Here is a 23,161-nt window from a genome sequence, read left to right as displayed (position 1 = left end):
TTAATTCAGTGTTAATCCTAGACACTATGGACTGAATTGTCATGGCGAACAAAGCGGGACCTAGAGGATCGCCTTGTTGTACTCCACGTTGCGAGAGTATAATCTTATCACCTAGAAATAGGTTACTTGGTTGCGCATAACATTGATATACATAGTGATAAATCGATGGAAAATTAGTTTTAACTGTGAGTAGCATAGCGTCTCGGTTCAGTTCATTAAAAGCGTTACGAAAGTCTAATTTCAGAAAAGCCTTTTGTTTTGAATGGGGAGTAGAAAAGTAAATGCGAGCTGCATGTGCTGCGGCTTCGGCTCCATTGGGAACGCATACTCCCAATTGGTGAGGGTAAAGGAAACTTACGACGGATTCTTTAATTCTGGAACATATAACTTTTGCTGATATTCTTCTCCAAATGTTCCCCACTGCAATTGGTCGAATTCCACCGCTCTTCTTATTAAGCGCAATAAGTGATGCTCCAAAAAAGATTGGTCTTATTTCCTGAGGTATATTACCTGAAAGGATTAAATGAAGTAATTCTAGAATTATCGTAGTCGTTTCCCAATTCAGTCTTATTTCAAAGAAAATGCATAGAATATGCAACATTAGGCAATAAAGCAATTATTTAGGCAGTAAGGGGCGAAATAGGTAAAATAGGCAAAATAAAGTTGGCTTAAATCGAAACTATAATCCCCGATATAAACTTTAAAACGTTATTTTTGATCATAGCTTTAGCATTAAAGAACATTAAAGAACATTTTGCCTAACATCCGGTCTCTAGTTATAAGTATATTATTTAAATTAAATATTTCTTGTTGGAAACAGACTTCATGATGATGGTAGTTACATTTACTAAGCTGACCTCTTTGAATAATACATTCATAAATTATGTTTAGGTTGCATTAGTTTAAGGTCACATGGGCAATGTTAAAGCAAATGGTCGAATCAATCGGAGCACGAATTGCTTGATTGTTTTCAAATGCAAGAATTAAATTCTCGAATAGTAGCGAATATCTGTTGCATTTAGTGAGTTATCACAGTTTTGATATGACAACTAGTCTTGCTTTTGTCAGAAACAAGTTTCTTATCATTGAAGATAGAAACAAGTTTTTTTAAAAATGAAGAAATAAAGAAGAAAAATCCAGAAATAAAGATAAAAGAACTAGTTGCACTTAAATTGCAAACCGATACATTGAGATTGAAGCTCGACATTGAATTCTATAAAAAGGACTATCATCTTTCTTCTGCAGGTGTGTTTGCTTTATCTTTCATAAACATAATAGATTAATATTAAAAGAAAAAAACAGACACAACGGGATTGCATTTTTTAGTAAGTATTTAAGCCTTTCTGAGTGCGACTACACTTACCCTCCCCTTCGTTGTTCATGCTGGAGTACCATACTTAAAATCATGACTTTTAAAATTTGTTATTCTCGGAGAAAGGGGGAGGCGGCAAATTATGCCATTGCACGGGGCGACAAATTGCCTAGGGCCGACCGTGTTTATGATGATGGAAGTTAGTAGTTGATAATAATGGCATTTCTTGCACATGTATATACAAGACATGAATATAGGATGACTCAATTTGAAGTAATGGGGTGTTTCAAAATTAATATTAGGGTTTTGAAACTTTGTAGTATCTACTACAATTAACTTACAATTATAAATATTATATCAAATGAAAGAGCAATTCAAGCAGTTTTTTACGCACACATGTACATGCATTGTTTCTTCTGTCTGCCGTTAGAAAGAGCAAGTAGCAAAGATGGAGACTAGAGAGCAGAAAGCTTTTTGTGTTTTAATAAAGACTGAATCTGTACAGTGCAACCGTCTGTGTGAAGAATATTAAGGAGACGCTTGCAACTACGTCCTTTTCGTTTGCAATTGCTACAGGTCTAAAGCCTACAGACTGTTTACGTGCCAATTTCGCAAGTGAAATATTGCTGCATAACAATGAAGATTTTCTGGATCGTGTCATCTTCAGTGATGAATAAATACATTGTCTGTAGGTTTAATTTGTAACGAAAACTAGGTATAAATTAAGTTCTATAATTAGGTTTAGTTCCTGGTAGAATATAATTGCAAGCCGTTGAGTTGTTTGATGTTAAATATACAGTTTATTCCAGAAAGTTGTTTATGTTGTTTAGCATGCTTGATTTTAGGTTAACACTAGCACTCTTACTTAACTATAACTTTAAATAGCACTTGGTTCATAGAAGTTAGCTATGTCTGTTTCATTTTATCATATTTTGTATGTATATACTTTCTTATATTTAATTATTTATTTCACTATATTTATTATAAACCTTTATATTAATTTTCATCGTAGAACATTTCATTCGTTGCAATATTTTAATATCATTATATTTATTTTCATTTTATTCGTCGTAATCACGTATTTAACAGACACACTAATTGTCAACCCAATAAATCAAATACGTATGTAATACCGCGTCAACCTATTCCAAGCAGAAGTATGTAAGTACGTCTTCTTCCGACGAAATCCCCAATCGACATGCAACCTTCGAAATAGTATGTAGTACGGAAACCTTTCTTTTGGAGACATTACATTAACGACTTCCTTCTTCCATGGGAACTGATACCATTTGAATAGCCAATGCACAAATAATTTTGACGAGGCTATAAATAATTTAGACTTGATACGAATATCGGAAGATACATTACTTATGAGAACCCGGAGTAGGTTCAAAGAATTCACTTCATAACCATTGGATACATAACTTCAAAGCCACGCATACGATATCGTATCTCGTATGTATTCATGAAAGTTCAAACATTTTACTCTAGGACTAAAATATTTCTTAAAAGATACAATTTTAAAATCTTCATTTACATTGTTCACTCCATGGTTGAAATCTATTTTTTTCTCTATATTCCTTCTTCTTCAGCAACAGTAGCTTTTTTGGCGCAGAATTTCAAATCTTTACTTGTCACCAAATTAACAAATCGTTTAATAATTATGAATGGATCTAAAATATAATTATAACTATAGGGTAACAAATGAGTAACTATTTGGAAATTAAGAATGCACAGAGATTATGTATTTGTAATGCCATCACCCAAGATGATGGGGCATTACAAGTTTTTTCCCCATAAAAATTTTCCCTTTCACATTCCTCACATTTCGGACCTTTTCCATTCTGGAGTCACTATAGAGTACCTTTATGCAGAGTTTCACGTCTCCGTCTCATTGGGAAGTACCTAATCAATTTGATGAGTTGGTGTGTGAAACGATTTCTTGCTTGGCTAAGGACAATTTTCTGCCCATAAAAATTTTCCCGTTGAACATTCCTCACATTTCGGACTTTTCCCATGCTTAAGTCATTATAGGGTACATTTATGATAAGTTTCACCTCTGTGTCTCATTGGAAAGTACCTAATCAATTTGATGAGTGAGTGAGTGAAACAATTTCTTGCTTGGTAAGGACGGTTTTTTGCCGATAAAAATTTTCCCATTTCCCATTCCTCACATTTCGGACCTTTTCCATACTCAAGGCATTATAGGGTATCTTTATGCAGAGTTTCACGTCTCTGTCTCATTGGGAAGTACCAAATCAATTTGATGAGTGAGTAAGTGAATCGATTTCTTGCTTGGCTAAGGACAGTTTTCTGCCCATAAAAAATTCCCATTCGACATTCCTCACATTTCGGACTTTTTCCATACTCAAGTCATTATAGGGTACTTTTTCGCGAAGTTTCATGTTTCTATCTCATTGGGAAGTACCTAATCAATTTGATGAGTGAGTCAGTGAGTCTGAAAACTTTTAGGGTTCTAGTACTCAAATATGGTTTAAAATAGGAATGCGAGACTTGGGTTATGAGCACATCTCTCCGATATCTCCTAAAATTCAAAATGTCATGTTTCTACTCTTAATAGTATCGTTTTTACAGAGCCTCGAAATCGACGATTTTACCTAAAACTCTTGTTCGTGTATAATATGCTTAAGGCAGTGCAGGGTAGTTTTCATTTTCTTCGTGGAACTTGGCTGCCATGCAGAGCCGTGCATGTTGATGTACAGAAGTTGTGAGGAATGACATGCAGATTCATAATCATATGTGACTGATGTGCTGTATAGAGAGCGCAGGTTCAGCTAGTCTATATATTAAAATGTTAGGTCTATACTTATGTTTGTGGTTAAGAAAAGTTTGTATGTTTGTCTCCAATCCTTTCGACAATGAGACCTCGAAAACCAAAAGTGCTAGAAACGAGCCGCTAGTCGATTCCAAATCTTGTGTAGGTTGTCGAGTTCTAATTGAATATTTTAAAAAAGACATGTCCGTTACTTCTTTATTACATTTTTAGGGGTACATTGTTTTTTCTTTATTACATTTTTTTGGATGTGTTAAAATTTTAAAAAGTTAAATATCATATCCTATGAATTATATGTTCCAACACTACAAACTTGTGTGCAGGGATTGTATATCTCTCAGACGTTTGTTTCATGGCCAGATGATAATGAAAAATGGATAATCATTTCTTCAGTCTCAGTTGAATCTTTATTGCTTGGAATGTTTTACCTCAAGAATACCATACATCACTGACATTATAATTATTTGTGTATATAATGTATTTCGTTATAACATGCTGTGTGCAAGAAGGTAGAAAACACTAATCATACATGAATTAGAAACTCCAAAAGGCAGTAGACTCAATCTTGCTATGTGTGGATATAAATTGTGTATGTCAACACCCGGATTTCGGCTCAATAAGTTGGCATATGTTATGGTGGAATGAGCGCTGGATTTTGTAGCTAGCGCCCTTGTTAGAAACATGTTATAGGAGGGATTGCAAAAGAAAATTAATGGCTTACGCCTTTGTACAATTTTCCGTTTAAATATAGTACTGCATCTGATCTGAAAAAAATAACATATGCCAACTTATTGGACCAATATCCGGGCGTCGACATACACAATTTATATCCACACATAGCTCATGTAATAATAACCATATTAGCATGGGGGCAATTTAAAGTGCATTCTCATAAGAAACTTACCATTTAATTTTAGGTAGAGCAGTTAATGTGTTAAGATGGATAGTTATGATTGCATAAATAAAATAGAGATATCAGATCAGATAATTACCCAAACTGGTGCTGTGGCCTTACGTCAAAATCAATAAAAACTGTCATATTGAATTTAGAAGTTAGGTTATGAGTTGTATGAATTTGGTAACGAGGTTGAATAATAGAAGTGTGTTATCAATTTGTAACCAGCATGTACTCACCCAGATTTTGATCAGTGAAGATTTAAAGGTTGATCTTTCTTCTCTGATGGTCACTTAAAAAATCTCTCGAGTTCACAACTCTTTTTGTCCACCTACCTTTTCTACCTCGTTTTTTTGGTAGAATCATTTCTTCCGCTTACAATCACATTTTCAGAATTACCTCATAACTTGAAGTAGGAAGTGTTTGTTATTGCCTCGACACATTGCTACATAACATAAGTTATATTTCCTATTAAAAGAATGTTTTATCTAGACATAGTTTGGAATTGTTACGGGACTTCTTTAATTTCTTTACACGTGTGAACGACCTAACAGCACCAGATTGGGAATTGAGTTTTATTTGTATTTAAAATATGAAAGTTTACAAAATATTAATGTCAAAATTAATAAAATATTATTTGCCCTTTACCAAATCGCTTCAGTCATATTACAGTATTACTGATTTGTACAATTAAATGCAAGCTGTTCTAAGCACATTAATAAAATTAATATTATTATTTCCAAATACTTCTAAAAAGTTTTCCCTGAACAAAGTAGACATAGGAACTCATTTATATGTTTTCCAGTCTCAACACTCAGAACTGTTTGTTCTGCTGAAAATAAAAAAAAGCGAAAACACTAAAAACAAAAGAGAAGTTTACAAATGGTCCTTAATCGACCATTTTAACGATTGATAGCTGTCCCCTTCGTCATTAGGAAATTAAGTGAAATATAAATTTAATATCTCACAGTTATACAGTGACGACCCATGCTTTAATTTCTTGTGGTCACAGAAGCAGAGAGGCAGAGAAAGTTTCTGTGGAACAACTGTTTCTTTGTATACTGAAAAAATGGTTTTATATTACTTCACCTACATTAAATGCATTGTCTGTGGGCATTCGTGGTGTTGGGGTAGGCACTGCCACTTTCCTTTCTCTTGCTCCAGTTATGCCTTCAAGACTAAAGGAGATGGATAATTAATGAAAACGAATTATCATGAAATAATTGATGGAATGAGAATGTCTGAGGAAGCCGTATAGTCCCTAAAAAACTAATGGATACGATGTTGTACAGTAGAAACTAACATGACCTAGAAGGGAATTAAAGACCCCCTCTCAGATTGTTGGATCAGGATTCAATCCTCTACTCAACAAGTTATTGGTAAAAGTAAATAACACAGATTAACATATGTATACAAAATCTCGCAAATGTCCTGAAACGAGTGCTTGAACACCTCCCTTAACGGTTGGTTGCTTTAATTGAATTTAGTGCTTCTTTCACCACCGAGGCTATGTCAGTCATGGACAGACATGGACATATAGTTAATGTGGGATCTCACACAGCGCCAAGGTCGCGTATATTAACCATAAAGCCAAGAAGGAGCTCTGCCGTTCCTTAATTAAACTCTATGTACGCCACTCACTCCCGCATCACATTTATCCATTCGATCATCAATATTACAAAAGCATTATAATTTTAGAAGCATACAGATACTTTTACATGTTCAGCCCACACTGTTGAACAACAGAGTATGGAATTCTAATTAGAACAATTTTGACCTGTAAAACAATCTATCTGTGCAAGTAAGAAACCTCCACAGTCTTTGTAAGGCAGCTTGCAAGTTGGTGGTTGAACATGGATTTCTCTAAGGAGAACCAATATTCACATCCTATAAGCTAGTGAATGAGCCAAAAATATGCATTAAGACTTGAAAGAAATTTATGAGAATCAAGTGTGTTCATTTGACCCCTTTGGAGACCATTTGGAAAGGAAAAGTTTCGAAGATGACACTTACCCTGGTCGACCTCGGGAAGCTGTAAAGGCAAGAACAATTCGTAGGCCTAGGCAGTTAGTAAAAGAACATTGCCAATTTATCTTAGGAAATTTGGGTATGAGAACTGACATTGGTTTTGGTAGCATCGATACAATACGAACTACCATTTGAATATGAAAAGAATCTTTGTAGAATAGTATCTATATTTTCTCGCTCATCAACAAAAGATAGGTAGAGGGAATTTAAGGGAAAATTACTCACTCTTTTTACTGAATGATCCAAACCATCTGAAAGATACACGTACAGGAAACGAAAGTTGATTTCACTATTACACCATCCCGCAAGATTTCGGATCTTGAAAGGATTTTTTTTATTATTATTATTTTTTTTAAGAATTTTGTTCAACTATTAAATACCGCTAGTAGTTGATTGCACGCCAGAGGGTCGGAAATTGAATTAGATAGAAAATATATTAATGGACTTTGTATTGGATCTTCTGTTTAAAGAATTGAGTATAAGATGTCCAAATACGTGATGTGATGAATTCACAATACGTAAATCGTTTAGAAATACAATTTGATTTTTTTTAAAATCTCAATCAAGGATTTGTAGAAGTTAAAAGGGAATATACATTCAATTGTTTAGAGCATTACACACTAATGATTCCTGTGTTAACACTAGAATTGCAAGTTATTTTAGGTTAGAGGTCATTCCAAATGGCGGGCTACTTGAAGCCACTAAGTAATATTTTTATACAATTAAATGTAAAGCAGTTATTTTAAATTTTCCTAGCCCATACGCGTGAATCTATTCTCGTGCATAAAATATATATAGTAAGATGTATTTCTTATTCTTTGCAAGAACTAGTTTTCTTTGTTAATTACTTTGACTCATAAAAACAGACACAGCTATCACAAATAGCACAAAAGTGTTCCCTCGTTGGCCAATGTGGCAAAGATACATGTTTTATTTAATTGGGAGACATGGGAGATAATTAACCTTGATAGTCTGTACACGTAATAGTCTCGTACTTAATTTACATTTTTTTATACTTTTCAAGTAAGATGGTTCCAGGTAATCTAAAGGGAGACTCATCAAACTCAGTACCCTATTATCTAAGCTACTTGATAGTTAATCATTTTTATGTTACTATGGCAAATAGTCTAAGTATCTCTAACTAAAAAATAATTAGGTTATAGCATTTTATAGGAATTTTTCAACAAATTGAACTTGTGGGTCCCAGGAGGCCCTCTAGTACTCATAGGTTTAATAAATACAAGCTCTCTGTTATCGAGTTCTGATTAAATTTCACACTTTCCTACTGCTACTTAAACTCAATCGGATTTTGGAACAAATTGTTAAAGTGAGTAACGGAACTGCCTGACATGGTGACTTGCAGTAGAAAATGGTTTTAGTATCTCGCCTTTGATGATCTTTCATGGAGTTGTCAAAAAGGACGTTTACAAAAATATTTTCCCTCTAATTAAACTGAAATTACTATTACAAGGAATAATATAGTATGTGGTATAAATATTTATTCTTTGTTACGAAGAATAAAATATATTATCAGTGAGGAAGAGAACAACGTGAGCTTTAAGGTTGCAATTTAGACAACTACCTAGTTACTCTCCTTGAATAAAAGAGAAGCATCAGAAAATGATAGCAAAGCAATGAAACGGTATGAACTGAAACATTCAATTCCTTGGTACTTCGGAGTAATGACAAAAGCATGTAGCTTGTTTCAGAGATACTTTGGTTGACTAGGTATTGTTGGCCTTTGAATTGTCCCAAGCGAGTAAGATATTTCAATCGCATAAACCCAACAAATCATTTAAAATTAAATATACTTGATCCAAACACAATTGTATTATTCTTTGTATTTCCTTTCTTAAAGAAAATGGCGGTGTTACAATCTATGTTTAAACTATAGAAGAAACTTTTTTGAGAATTATGGATGTTTCTACTGTCATTTATCATAAAATGTAGATATGACTGAGACTGAACATTTAAATATACTCTTTTAGCCTACGAGCATCAGCGTCATTTCAGATTTTGCTTAGAAGAGAGCAATGTTCTCCACCAAAATGAGCATTCGTTTTACGTTTTCTTTTAGTATATTAATATACAATTGATTAAAATATATGTATTACACTTAGTCTGCTCTCTCCAATGCTTTCTCTGCTTACACAATTTTTGCACGGAAGACAGATTTCGTTTTTCGATGGGAATCCAAGTGTCTCGAATCCCATGTTAAGCTAAACTTTGACGTCTAATGTGCTTAAGAGGGACACAATCAACACTGCAGATGACACAATAATATACACATTCATTTTTATTTAGATGCTTGCTGGTTCATAATATCTGATACAAAAACACGCTTTCTAACTTCTTGCATCGAATGTTTGTATCTATCAATCGTAGTTATGTTCAGAATTTTCTTAAATTGAAACTATTAACATAAATTTTAAGTTTAATAAACTAATTACGTACATGATCATTAGCATTACAGTATAGGAGAACTAATATTATTTTAAAATGGATAGTTTCGTAGTTATTTTAACCAATGCATACATTTAGTTTCAACCTATCATTTTCTTTAATTTTAATATGTTAAATTCTTTCCTTCATTTCTTAGTAGGGTAAAATTAGAGTTTGACCCGGAACTAAATACTATTGAAATAATTTTTGGGATATGAGATCAGGTAGCTATGAGTGAATTAGCTATGAGTTAATTGGGATATGAATTACCTATGAGTGAATTGAATGAGGTAACCAGCGACTGCTAAAATCTGGAAGTTTGGGAAATTCGAGAAATTCCAGGTTGAAGTTGTAGGCCTAACTCAAAATTGCGTTTTGAAACAAATGCTGCTATATCCGTTAGTACACACAAAAGTTGTTATATACATGCAATGCAATATATATTTCGTTCGTAATAAGACAGTGGCAATTTATAGTAAAAATGTGTTGAAATGTCAATATTGGTACAGATGGTTATACACAGGGTGACTCAAAAGTCCGGTACGATAAGACAAATTGGTAAAATTTGTATCTGAAACGCGAGGTAAACATGGATGAGAATAAAAGTTCAATATTTTCAAACGTGGTTTGCAATTTTGTGAAAAGAAAGTCTACCCAACGCTTTCAACGTATTGCCCCTGACTCAACTTTAAAAATTCGAATTGTTATTTTCTGGCTCCTTACTGTAAAAATAATTAAAATATATCTGTATTAATTTCTATTTCAGTGTAATTTATATTCCATAACCTTTTTCTATCCTGTATGAATTCTTTATTATTTTATTTAAACACAAAATACTTCTTTGTATTCTCTTATAACTTTATATTTCCTTAATTTCAATGTTTCATTTCTTGTTTCTGAGCCTTGTATACAAGTAACTCCAACCCAATGATCAGTTTTATTTATTTTGTTTGTGACGTTATTTTCTATATGCTGTCTTGATTGCATTCCTTGCCAGTATTTATTTACATGCGAGTCTTAATGACGCGTTCTTGTTCAGTTCACTAACAAAACAAATTTTAATCACTTTTCTTGCTACAGGCATCTAAGTTTCATTGTGTATTTACTTTAATATAAGCACTACTTTTTATGAATTGTTATTGTAACACCACATCCGTCTTTGCATTATATACAGTACTCATACGCATTCACACACGACACCCTGCGTTCCTTGCGGATTCGTTCACGAATTCAGAGTTTACGGTAAGCACACTTCAGTGCTCCGGTATACTGACGCACATTAGCACAATGTTTGATTGTGAATTTAAGGGCATTTTTTTCTAATTAGAAGCTATCTTCGCAATATGAATCGTCTATGGAAATTTTTATGCTTTCACGATCATTAGTGCAGCCATCGTCGTAGCAGTATCGACATCCAGACATAAACTTTAATTAATATTTTCTGCAGGAGCAGCTCGTAATAATTTTCTTCCTTGTGTTTTGCACAGACAACGTACAATTTTTAAGATGGAATCAGGTGCTGGAGATTCATCAGTAGTTTCCGTATACAGCTGCTGACCTTTGAGTACCGTACCCCATTCAAGATTATCTATTTCTGTCGTTGATAAAGTTTTTCATTGCTGTACTTCATGTAAGTTCTTAACGAATGAAAATGCACAGCTCGGGCTGGGAGCTACTCGGGAACTGGTCTCGACGCTACTGCCGTCATTCGCATGTAGGTTGGGTAACGAACTATAGAGCGTCCCACCCTTAGATTGCAGTACAGGAGTAAATGGCAATGCTTTTCCTTATGCCCATTGTTGCCAAACTTAGCCTGAATTTTAGAAATAGTTTCTTTTACTAAGTATGAATAAATTATTGTAGAACATTGTATTCTCTATCAAATAATCAGTTTTTCTGACATCAAAAATAATTTTAAGTATTGAAATACATTGAAAGAGTGAAATCTTGCTAATGGCAAATTCTAACGTCGCGTTAAATATATCACGTCATAAGTTCGGAACTCTAAGAGATACAACGTTGAAACTTATACAGCTATTAACACCATATTTGGTGCCAATGTTGGAAAAGTTTGTATTCAAAAAAAACTTTTTGAATTTTAAAATAAAAAATAACATGTAAGAGAAAGTGCGTATACTATTGCAATGCAATATCTAAAAAGTTGACTAGTGAGAAACTTTTTTATTTTTCAGGTTAGATGGGGGTGCAAAGCGAGAAAAATATTGAGAAAGGATTCAAGTTATTTTTAAAACAAATTGCAGGTCGATATCTTTCTTTATTTAGGCTTTATGACTTTTAGTGTTAAGAGTCAACTTTCCAAAGCGCGCGCATCTGACCAGAAGAAAGGCAGTAACAAATCTTGCCAATGCTATTTTCCTTATAATGTTTGTTTTAAAGTTACTGATGTAGAGTATTGTGCTATACCGATGAGTGTTTACTGTTGATTCTATGCGAGCACGAATCTACTGCTTAACGGAAGCATATTCGCAAAATCGAATCCTGGACCTCACCTATGATAAACATTGCGTCAACTCCACTCAATCTTACGTTCCACTACTTACTTCGCTTGTTTTCCTTGAATTGCACGCACGCAAGCACGTACACACACACACACACACACAAATATATATATATATATATATATATATATATATATATATATATATATATATATATATATATAATATGACAAATATCTATTAATAATAAATCTCCTCATTCCTGGTGATAAAAAGTTATTAGTTTTGTAATTGATTCATTATGGTTCGCATGTAGTCCTTAATGCTGTTTCAGATGCTGACAATTTTGACAATAAAAGTTGGTTTCGTTTGCAATTCCACTTCTCTTATTTACTTTGAATACACAGATAAAAATGACAAAAGCGTTCATAACAAATAACTTTATGAGCTCACAAAACAGAATGAAAGGCCTCTTTATTCTCCCACCCCCCCTTCATGCTTCTATAGAAAGCAGGGTTTGATAATTCTGTTTGGTTTTGTTTCCTCGCCCAATGATTTGTATCTTGTTGGCTGTCACTATACGTGATTTAAAGTCACAACTTGCGCGTTTGTTCAGAACGGATATAATGGGGTTTATTTTCATTCTTCTTCTGTTTCCAGGCTGATATTGTGTGTCTGAGGTGTCAGAAGTGAGTATAGAAACTAGGAGGTTCAGTTCCTATTCACCATTGCATATGTCATCATCATCATCATCATCATATTTTATTGGCAGACCACTTGCTGCAACTCAGAAGCTTCCATGATCCACGGTCTTCGGTTAACTTCTTCGTCTTCACGCATGATTTTTCTATTTTGATATCGTCCAGTAGTTGTAGTCTCTTTTCGTCCCCTCCCTCTTTTTCCTGCCACCACACCCTCTAGCACGTCCTTCATGATACAGTCTTAAACATCAGAAGTGGGGAGAAGCCGCCTTCACATTATACTTTATGATATAACTTGTTTGACAAACGGAATTGGATTAGCGGATATTTTGCGTACACAGACGAATGAGCGTTCTCGTACGTCACATTTTTTCGTCACTTATCACTATCACCCTACTCCAGTTTTCACTCTTATCCAACTTCAGTAGCAGTATCTTACCCATTGCTATTCCTTAGTTTTCCGCACAATCGGTGGAGGAAATTTGTGTTTAGAACTGTTTAGCCTATCATTTATTTCAATCATATGTTTTCTATTCGTTTCATATGTTCTCTCGATTTCGTATTGCTTCCATCAAAATTTTATTGCAACGATTTATAAACCATCATTAAAAAAAAAAAACTAACAAACAATTGTTAGACTGTTATTTCGTACCCTCCAATTCGCCGTTCTAAATGAATTTGCGCGATTGGAATGACAAAAGAGTTGAAAATATATCAATTTAAGAAGGATTTATTTACAGACTCATCACTCTTTCTTTCTTGTTCTTCCTTCGAAAGAAAACATACGGCGGAAGAAATGTGGCAACAGCGCGCTTCATTTACTCTGTACTGCAATCTAAGAGTGGGACGCGCTATAGTAGAGGTACATCGTCAGTTTGTGTACAGCTATACAAAATGACGAGAAATTGCTTGCCTGCTTTTGAGACTGAAGACAGGGGCGAATTATCTGAAAGAAACACTGTACTTCTGTACATTCTTGAGAGGTTACGTTCTTTTGAATTGCCTTCAGAACTTTTGCCTTTCCTTGTTTGTGGGGTGCTGACATTGTTACACCTGCAAACTCCATGAATGAACAGGAGATGCCTGCAAACTAGTAGTCCAATGTGACGCTGGACACTTCTGACATCATAGAATGATTTCTGCTCATGCCTCTTTCTCTTTGCAAGTGATTTCATGAAAATGTTACCACTGAATCATCAGCGTGATACAGTACCATCGCCAGTACATCCGTGTTATAAGAAACATCTGTAACTTGTTCTTCCTACGAGCCATGCTAATTGGACTCGAAATAATTAACGTGTCATCATCATTTTGTGCTCTGTAGATGATGTGGCCATTTGATCTCAATTCTGTAGACATTGAGAGTAACGCATGTTTGTAATCGTATGCTGGTGCGCTCAATTAAATTTTCACATGAGGTGCAGCAGGATGAATCCTTCGGCGTTGATGTTCATTGTCTTTGATGGAGTGTACTCGTCAAATACTACTATGAATGAAAGATGAAAATGCTGACATAAAAATTTGGCAGTATGACTGAAGCACATCCATCCAAAAATGTAATTTAGATCATACTACGTGTCGAAGTAACATCCACCATCAATAACGAATGACTCTGATAGCTTAGGTTCCTCAGATGTCTGCGGTATAAGGCTCTCAAATCCTTTCATAAGTGGATGAATTAGTGCAATGTTTGGTGGTGTGAGAGTGAGTTAATGTGCGAAATACTGGGATGGTGTGTGCTCAAGCTTAACGAGCCTAGGAAGTCGTCAGAAGACTAGAATGCTATTAAAAATGTGAACTCCTTTTCCTACATTCTGTGAAGCTTTTGCTACGTTAGTCTTCTTCAATATAACGGCATTCTAAGGATTGCCATCCAACGTCGTTGCAACATTACGCAACGATGAGTCGTACGCTGAAAAAGGTTGATGTTTATTCAGCCATTGTATTATAAGTCTTCGATTACTCCGGTCCCTCTTCATACGTGATAACAATAACTCACAATGTTGTGCACTCTGTTGGCCTTCAGTTCCAGTTAAAAATCTCCAAATATATGTACACATTGAGTTGAGTTGAGTTGATTTTGAGTTTAACGTCCCTTTTCAGCAGCGAGGCTATGTGAGACGTGGACCTACTGATTAACGTGGAATCCGAACCACATGAGCTCCCGCAATATGTACACATTGAATCCATTTGTTCCACATATTTTGTTCATTCCACGATCGTAGGTTAAACTTCCTCTACTCTTGATAACAGGTATCGTACTCTGTTCAATTGCTCGTTCCGAGGAATTCTTTTCCCATTTTCTGATGTTCGACGGATGACATGATTTCCAAGATTTTGAAACTGATCGTATAGACACGGATGTGTAAATTGTAACTGCTGCATCATCCGTTTACACTTAGCAAACATATTGTGCCATGTTGCAGCAAATATAGGTAACATGCATGCCCAGCCGAAATATTTTATACAGAAGTAAAATAAATGTATAAAATAAACGTACAAAATAATTTTAGCTATGTACGGATGTTCCATATATATTTTACCTATTTGTCCTAGGGTGCCTAACTTTCGAATCGCCTGTATAAGGAAAATACAACAATATAATTACTATTTTCAATTTAATAATTTACAACATTATTAGAGACACAAAATAAATATATAAAATATATACATAAACAATAATTACGGTTATATGAAATGTGTTACATAAATCCAAACAGCAAAATTTGTAGAAAACTGTTGTCCAAAATTCAAACACTCATAGAACAATTTTCGCACAGTGCCATGCTTTAGAGTACCAATATTCATTAACGTTAGTGCAAAAATCATTTCAATAGTAAACCTATTTAGTTCTGGGTTGTGAGAAATTTTCGGCTATTTTTACCTTACTATCTTGAAAGAAATATATAAGTTATAGACTGTTATAAGATTGCACCATATAGGGAGAATTCATAAATAGTTATAAATGTCAAATGTTTTTATCCCCTTAAATCGTTTGAAGAAATATACTATTTTAAGAGTACAATCAGAGAACTAAATAACAATAAGATGTTTGTGTATTATATGGTAGGTGCAATAAATTCTTTAAAGATAACTTTCATGTTAAATTCCAAATATATTTGCACACAAATCACATTTATTCATCACACTGATAGCCGATTTCCCTATCGTTCTCTTAGAACCTTAGCAGTTTTTAAATAATTGTCTAACACTTTAAATGTTAAGAGGTAAGCAAAATACGTAATCCATAGTACTTAGTGAGAACGTATGATGAGTAATGCCAATTTGTATTAATGAGACGTAAAATAGATCTAAAATACATTAATTTCAACGATTTTTGAATAACCAGAATGTTCATATCTTATGACAAAATAGACTGATTGATTGTATGAATCTAAGAGAAGCTTACTGAATCTCAAACACGAAACACATTTAAATAAACAAAAGTGTTTTGTTGCTAAGGCTCAATCTTATTTTATGATTTACGCTTAAGTGACAGAATAAAGTATTATATGGAAACAAAACCCATCTCAATTCCTCATTCTTTGGCTTTCCAGGTTGTAGCAGGAGACTATAATTGGAAATTACCTGATGGAACAGAACAAAGAAGAAATGTAGCAAATATTATAGTTCATGAAAAATTCGTAACGTATGTTTTTGTTCGAAACTATGAATAATTTAATGCTTTCATGTTAACATCTTCTTAGCCTAATGAAACGATAGTTATATTCTTAACATAAACATTTAGAATTGACATAAATATACAATATTAATTAATGTACTTGTGCTTAAATTAACTAAACTTACGGGGGAAATATACAAAAAATATGCATAAATGCAAGATTAAGAGCTTGTAAATTTTGAGAATATTTACCAAGTAAAACGAATTAGCATTTGTATTACTTGTTTGTTTCAGTCTTAGTATATACTATTTGCACCGTAGTTATTAATACTTTATAATGTATTTGAACATATATTTTACATTTAGAAACATATGTAATTATCATTTTGTATAACAGAATAGTTAAATGCTACAAGATGCCCCAAAAATTATTTAATATTTTTAAAAGGGATCTGTAACTTTTAAAGCTATACAAATACATAGAACATACAATACGAATATATAGAACATATGTACGCAGTTTTGATCAAAACATTTTAGCCACTCACCTTATTTAAACGATATGCAGAAAATGCTAATATAGTAGCTTTAAATAAAAACCTTAATTGGTGAAAATAAATGAATCAACATTTGTTTGATTTATTCCGACTACGGGTAAGAATATATGACTTCTCAAAGAAAGCTAGGTGGCCAGAGTTTGTGTACAAGACTATATATTCGCATTGACTTTTCATTGGTTTTTAGCCCTATGTATGTAATCATACTTGACATAGTAATGGAGAATGTGAATAGAAACATAGCCGCTCAGTTGGAAAAGAAAGAGGCCAAATACTGGTTCCTTTTCAAAATAAAAAAATAGTGCATGAAAGTAAATATGGAAATATTTTTTTAATGATATTCAATATGAATGCATATGCTGGCCACAGTTCAGCAACTATTTTTGTTCTCTATAAATAAAATTGTTTCCCTGTTGATACCGTTTCACTAGTAACATCTGATTAATGACACATAACCATTGATGTTATCTACAATGAGTGTGCTAATCCTTTCACAAAAACAGCTTATAAAAATAGCTAAAGGAAAGATGTGACAGACTGTCCGAAACGAGTCATTGTGCTTAGGCATGCCGAACACAATGACCGAAACACATTGTCCGAAACGGGCATGCCAATTAGCTCTAAGCGGGTTCTCCCAATTAGTTGGTTTATCAAGGAAAATTGACAAACATGTCAACTAGAATAGGTCACCACAGTGTTAACGCAAAATGGATTCAGAATTGTCATCGCTAAAATATTCAGCCAAGAGGACTTTCAATGAATTTTACGTTTGGTCAGAAAAAAATGTTAGCAAATTATTGACATGAGTTGCTGCTTGGCAGGAAGGTCCATAACGAATAAATTTCCGAAAGATTATTGAAAAGACAACTTTATGAAATGGATCTTTGAAGTCAAGTACGGAGCAATAGGCTTATTCGCACTGCAGCGCTAAATGCTGTGCGTCTTCAATATACTTAAAAACAAAAGGTGCAGCTGACTGTATCTAAACTTACAGAGATTGTGGGCAGAGGACTCGCGTTTCTGTTTGAAATTCTAATGAAGGAATACGTTGAGTAAACAAAGCATCGAAGATAGCATTTCATTTTTAGTAGATATTTCATTTGCAGTAATATTTCAAACTGGTTCAAACTGGAGGAAGTTATAGTAGGTACTGAAGTGGATTACTTATTATGATTGGAACCAACTTATAAAATACATGTAAACATAAACCAACATGTTTAGCTGGACGTTTTTACTGATGAAGGGTTGTATTCTCTTCTACGTCTTCGTGACGAATATTTAGTGAGCACTTCCATTATGTAATGATAGATTACGTAGTCATAATTTTCAAATCGTTTTACGTGGTTTGAGGGACATTCAAGCTTTACTATTGAAAAGGAGAATTTTTGAACTTTGTTGAAACTACGAGGTTTACTTCTGAGTGAATGAGTTTATATCGCCTACAACGCCCTATGGATCCCAATTCAGAAAGAATTAGGTCATTATCCAGGTCTGAGGGCATTGTCACTTACATAAAGTAAATTTTTCAAACTGGTTAATTTTTTATTCTTTGTCTACATACACAGTAAACAGTCGTGGTTTTATTTCATCATAATGGCTGTGTTACCTGAATTGTGCTAAATTTTGACGCACCCCACTTGTTACTTCAACTCTTTCTCGCACTTTGGAATGAAGTGTCATTGCGATAGTTGTAAGATTCATGACCTAACAAGTTATGGAATTCTTTTACTAACACATCATTAGGTGTTATTTTATATATTGTAATGTCCATTTAGGTAGATACAATAAGTCTGGAATTTTAGCCCTTCATCTAATTTATTTTATAAAAGTATTACAAAAATATTCTTTATATGTACAAAGTGGATGTCTTAAAATCTTCTTTATAACAAGTGAGGCGAAGAAAGGAAATGTTTTATACGGGAACCTTGTAGCTCATAGCAGCCTCAGGGGTGTTTTGCAGCCACTTCAGGACACGGGACTTCGGTAACCTCTTTAACTCATGGCAGCTTCCAGAGGTTTGGGTTGTGGTTAGAAATCCACTTAGTTCCTGGCAGCCTCTAGGGATTTAGGCAAGGTAGATCCCTTCGTCCAGGGCGACCTACGGAGCAGGTGTAGGTTAAGTGGTCAGTGGTCAACTGATACTTCTGTCTTATTCGGATTAATTTTTATAGGCGATTTCTGGGTGGCTTCTTTCTTCTCGGTTCCCGTCGTGCTAGCTTCGTGACTGTGGTTTTATGTGTATGGGCTACTGTACTGATGCTTATAAACAGTAGCACGTGTTATATGAATAACATGTGCTCACGCTGAAAAGTGGGGATCCTTATACTGGCGTCTATCCTGTCATGTATAAAAATATCAACTGCTTCCTCACGAAGCTTCATCTGGCTCAGGTATCTATGGGGGTACATCTATTGGTATTCGGAAACATCTGCCTTAACGTACTGTTAATACACTAATGCCATTTGAACTTTTCGAACATAACATCATCATGTCTACTTCCGAGGCCGTACCGTCACTCTCATAACAATTTACCTCCTTCGTAGCAAAACTTGCCTTAATCTTCTTTCACTTTGTTGTTAATCACATCAGGCATTACATTCTCATGACCGATATCAACTTCCACGTCGATCTCAGAGAGATAAAGTGATGTTCTGAACTTTCTTTGAAATGGTACTGCTTCTGAGTTTCATGACATACCGAGGCACATGCGCCCTGTGAATAATACCATACCTCACGTTGCCATAAGATCATCGTCTCTCTCTCAGTGTATTCACATCGAAGTGCTTGATTCTATACGAAGTGAACTGTTTCTTTTAAACCCGATTTCCTCCCCACTGTTATTCTCAAGGAAAGTGGAAATAGGAACACCATGATGATGATAACTACGTATTGTTGGTAACATCTTACATAGCAAAGATCACCGTCGTGCTGTTCTTATTTCCGCGTACCTTCGTCCATTTACCTAATTCTGTAACACATTATCTATCTTAAATCTTAACACAGAGCTTGTGTTCCACAGCACCAGACCCTTGTTGTTGAAATAACACGCAAAAATGGTAGTCGTCCTGGGGTCACTGCATGTGTTAAAATTGTGTTGAATTAACGCCGCTATATTTACTCTGTACCCATTACACAAAAGTAAAATGCTTTCTTCTAAGAAACTATAAGATCCTCTGACAGCATTGTCGGTATCAGATGACCACAACAGTTGTGTATCTTATCTCTGATGCACAATTCCAATAACAATGGAAAGGAAGAAATGTTGAGTCTTATCACATAAAATGGATAGCCTACCATACCATAAAATGAATAACCAATCTTGCTCTGACTAGAACATCTTACAATAAAGATTTCAAACATCTCCACGTTAGGTTCAAAACAATTGACAAGTTTCACCATGCTCACAGACTTTTAGAAAATATTCCATTATTTATGTTGTGTATGTGTACTACAGCAAAAATACTATTTTTCAGTGCGCCGGAAATTCTTGGGTTATCTTTGTAGAAAGCAGGTTTTATATGCTTAGAGAAAAAGAACTTAAGGTTTTAAATTCGCGATGGAAGTAACGGTGTGAGTGTCGTACAACACATCAACATCTCTTCAATTTTAACCTAGTACCGTACATTTGATTCACTAAGCTGAGGAGAACAATGTGCTTCTATGCACCACCTTCAAAAAACACACTTAGCATCTACGAGTTTGTAGTACAGATGGCTTACAACTTCCTTTATCGCAGATTTAACTGATTGCAGTGCTTCATTATATCTTTCACTACTCACACTAGTATAAATTCCCAAACGCGAAATAAGTCGTCCTTTGGTTTAATACTAGCTCGCGCCAAGTGAGCTTTGTGGTTTACAAATACGTGTGCGGGGTTTTCTCAAGTTTCTTCTGTTGTCATCCACTTTCTTCGTTCCACCATTTCATTCATTTATCATCATCACCGTGTCCTTTAGCCTAGCCGGCATATGTGTGGGACGTAAAACTTAAAGATTTCATTTCATTTTAATTTTAATTTCATTTTAATTCGAAAATTTCACTAACTCTATACCAGTAGTAGGCCCCGACGTTGGCGCGAATGACTCAGCAAAAATTTTTATGACGTCATAGGTCAAAGGTCAATGACCTTGGCCCGGGATCAATGACCTAGGGGTACCTAGGACCACCCCCTCTAAATTTGGCAGGAGTACCATGGCCCACCCCCTAAATTTTGGCAAGGGTACATAGGACCACCCCCCTTAAATTTTGGAAATTGCCAAATCTAAAAATTTGGTATGGTAGCCTAGGACCATAGTATGTACCTCTGTCAGTATTGGGTGTCTATGTCGTTCCCTTTTATGGGTAAAAAATTGCCAAAAATTTAAATTTCGGGGGTTTTGGACCTAATTTATCCCCTTTGATGATGTATTATTACCTTATATAGTTATATGGCCGTATACAGGGGTCCATTCCCTTTCATAACATATGTGTATATTAATGCACCCCTTGAAAAATTTGGGAGGGGTACCTTGGCCCACCCCTTAAATTTTGGAAATTGACCAATTTAAACATTGGGTATTATAGTACCGGACCCTAATATGTATTATGATAAATTTGGGCGGTCCACCTTGTTTCCTTCTAGGGGTACAAAATTGCCAAATTTTAGTACAACCACGTGTTTGGTTTTCGACCTAATTTATCTCCTTGGATGAGGTCCTATTACCTTATATAGTTATATGGTCATGTATAGTGGTCCATTATCTATCATAAGACATGGGTACATTGGTGCACCCCTTGAAAAATTTGGGAAGGGTACCTTGGCCCACCCCTTAAATTTTGGAAATTGCCCAATTTAAACATTGGGTATTATAGTACAGGACCCTAATATGTATTATGATAAATTTGGGTGGTCCACCTCGTTCCCTTTTAGCGGTACAAAATTGTCAAAATATAAACGTAAGCAATACGTAGTACCACGTGTTTGGTTTTTGGTCGATTTTATCCCCTTTGATGAGGTGTTATTATCCTATATAGTTATATGGTCATGTATAGGGGTCCATTACCTTTCATAAGATATGGGTATATTTGTGCACTCCTTTAAAAATTTGGGAGGGGTACTTTGGCCCACCCCTTAAATTTTGGAAATTGCCCAATTTAAACATTTGGTATTATAGTACCGGACCCTAACATGTATTATGATAAATTTGGGTAGTTCACCTCGTTCCTTTTAGGGGTACGAAATTGCCAAATTTTAGTACAACCACGTGTTTGTTTTGGCTCAATTTATTCCCCTTGGATGAGGTCCTATTACCTTATATGATTATATGGTTATGTATATTGGTCCATTCCCTATTATAAGACATGGGTATATTGATGCACCCTTTAAAAATTTGGGAGGGGTACCTTGGCCCACCTCTTTATTTTGGAAATTGCCCAATTTAAACATTTGGTATAATAGTATAAGACCCTAATATATATTACTATAAATTTGGGTGGTCCATCTCGTTCCCTTTCATGGGTACGAAATTGCCAAATTTTAGTACAACCACGTGTTTCGTTTTTGACCTAATTTATTCCCTTGGATGATGTCCTATTACCTAATATGATTATATGGTCTTGTATAGGGTCCATTTTCTATCATAAGACATAGGTACATTGATGCACCCCGGGAGGTGTACCATAGCCAATCCCTTAAATTTTGGAAATTTTTCAATTTAAGCATTCGCTATCATAGTACATGACCTCAATATGTATCATGATAAATTTGGGTGGTCCACCTTGTTCCCTTACATGACTAAAAAAATGTCAAAATATAAACATAAGCAATATGTTGTATCACGTGTTTGGTTTTTGGCCCAATTTATCCCGTTTGATGCGGTCTTATTAACGTATATGTTTATATGGTCATATATATAGGTTCATTTCATATCATAAGACATGAGTACATTGATGCACCCTTTAAAATTTGGGAGGGGTATTTTGACTCATCCACTCAGTTTTAGAAATTGTTTAATATAAGCATTTGGTATCTTCGTACAGGTCTTCAATATGTACCACTACAAATTTGGATGGTCCACATCGTTCCCTTTCATGGGTAAAGAACTACCAAAAATCAAATTTCGGAGGTTATTGACTCCTATTTAGCACGTTATATGGTTTATTACCTCTATATGTTTATGTTCTCTTTTAAATTTGGGAATTATAAAATAACATAATTTGGTAAACGTTTTCCAGGACCCATTGGTGTTTCTCTTATGGCCAAATATTCAAAATTTAAAGGTTATTAACCGGCTTTATTATTAAATGAGTACAGGATTTATTACTTTTTCATAAGACACAGGTGTATTTGTGTACCAATCTTGAATTTTGGGA

At 34.6% G+C, this 23,161-nt stretch overlaps 1 protein-coding gene across 4 annotated transcripts in view; it reads left to right on the top strand.

The window, feature by feature from the left end:
* The window catches only part of LOC145662811 (trypsin-like), a 108,201-nt gene that overhangs the window by 32,829 nt on the left and 52,211 nt on the right, over positions 1-23,161 (top strand). For all 4 annotated transcript variants that reach the window (XM_081728700.1, XM_081728703.1, XM_081728702.1 and 1 more), the window contains one exon: positions 16,189-16,280. In XM_081728700.1, coding sequence (XP_081584826.1) covers positions 16,189-16,280 — 92 coding nt within the window. The remainder of the gene's footprint in view (positions 1-16,188; positions 16,281-23,161) is intronic.

The sequence above is a fragment of the Thermobia domestica genome, chromosome 10 (genome assembly GCF_964235325.1).
Source record: "Thermobia domestica chromosome 10, izTheDome1.hap1.1, whole genome shotgun sequence".
Taxonomy (NCBI): Eukaryota; Metazoa; Arthropoda; class Insecta; order Zygentoma; family Lepismatidae; genus Thermobia; species Thermobia domestica.
This window is presented reverse-complemented; position numbering and strand designations above follow the sequence as displayed.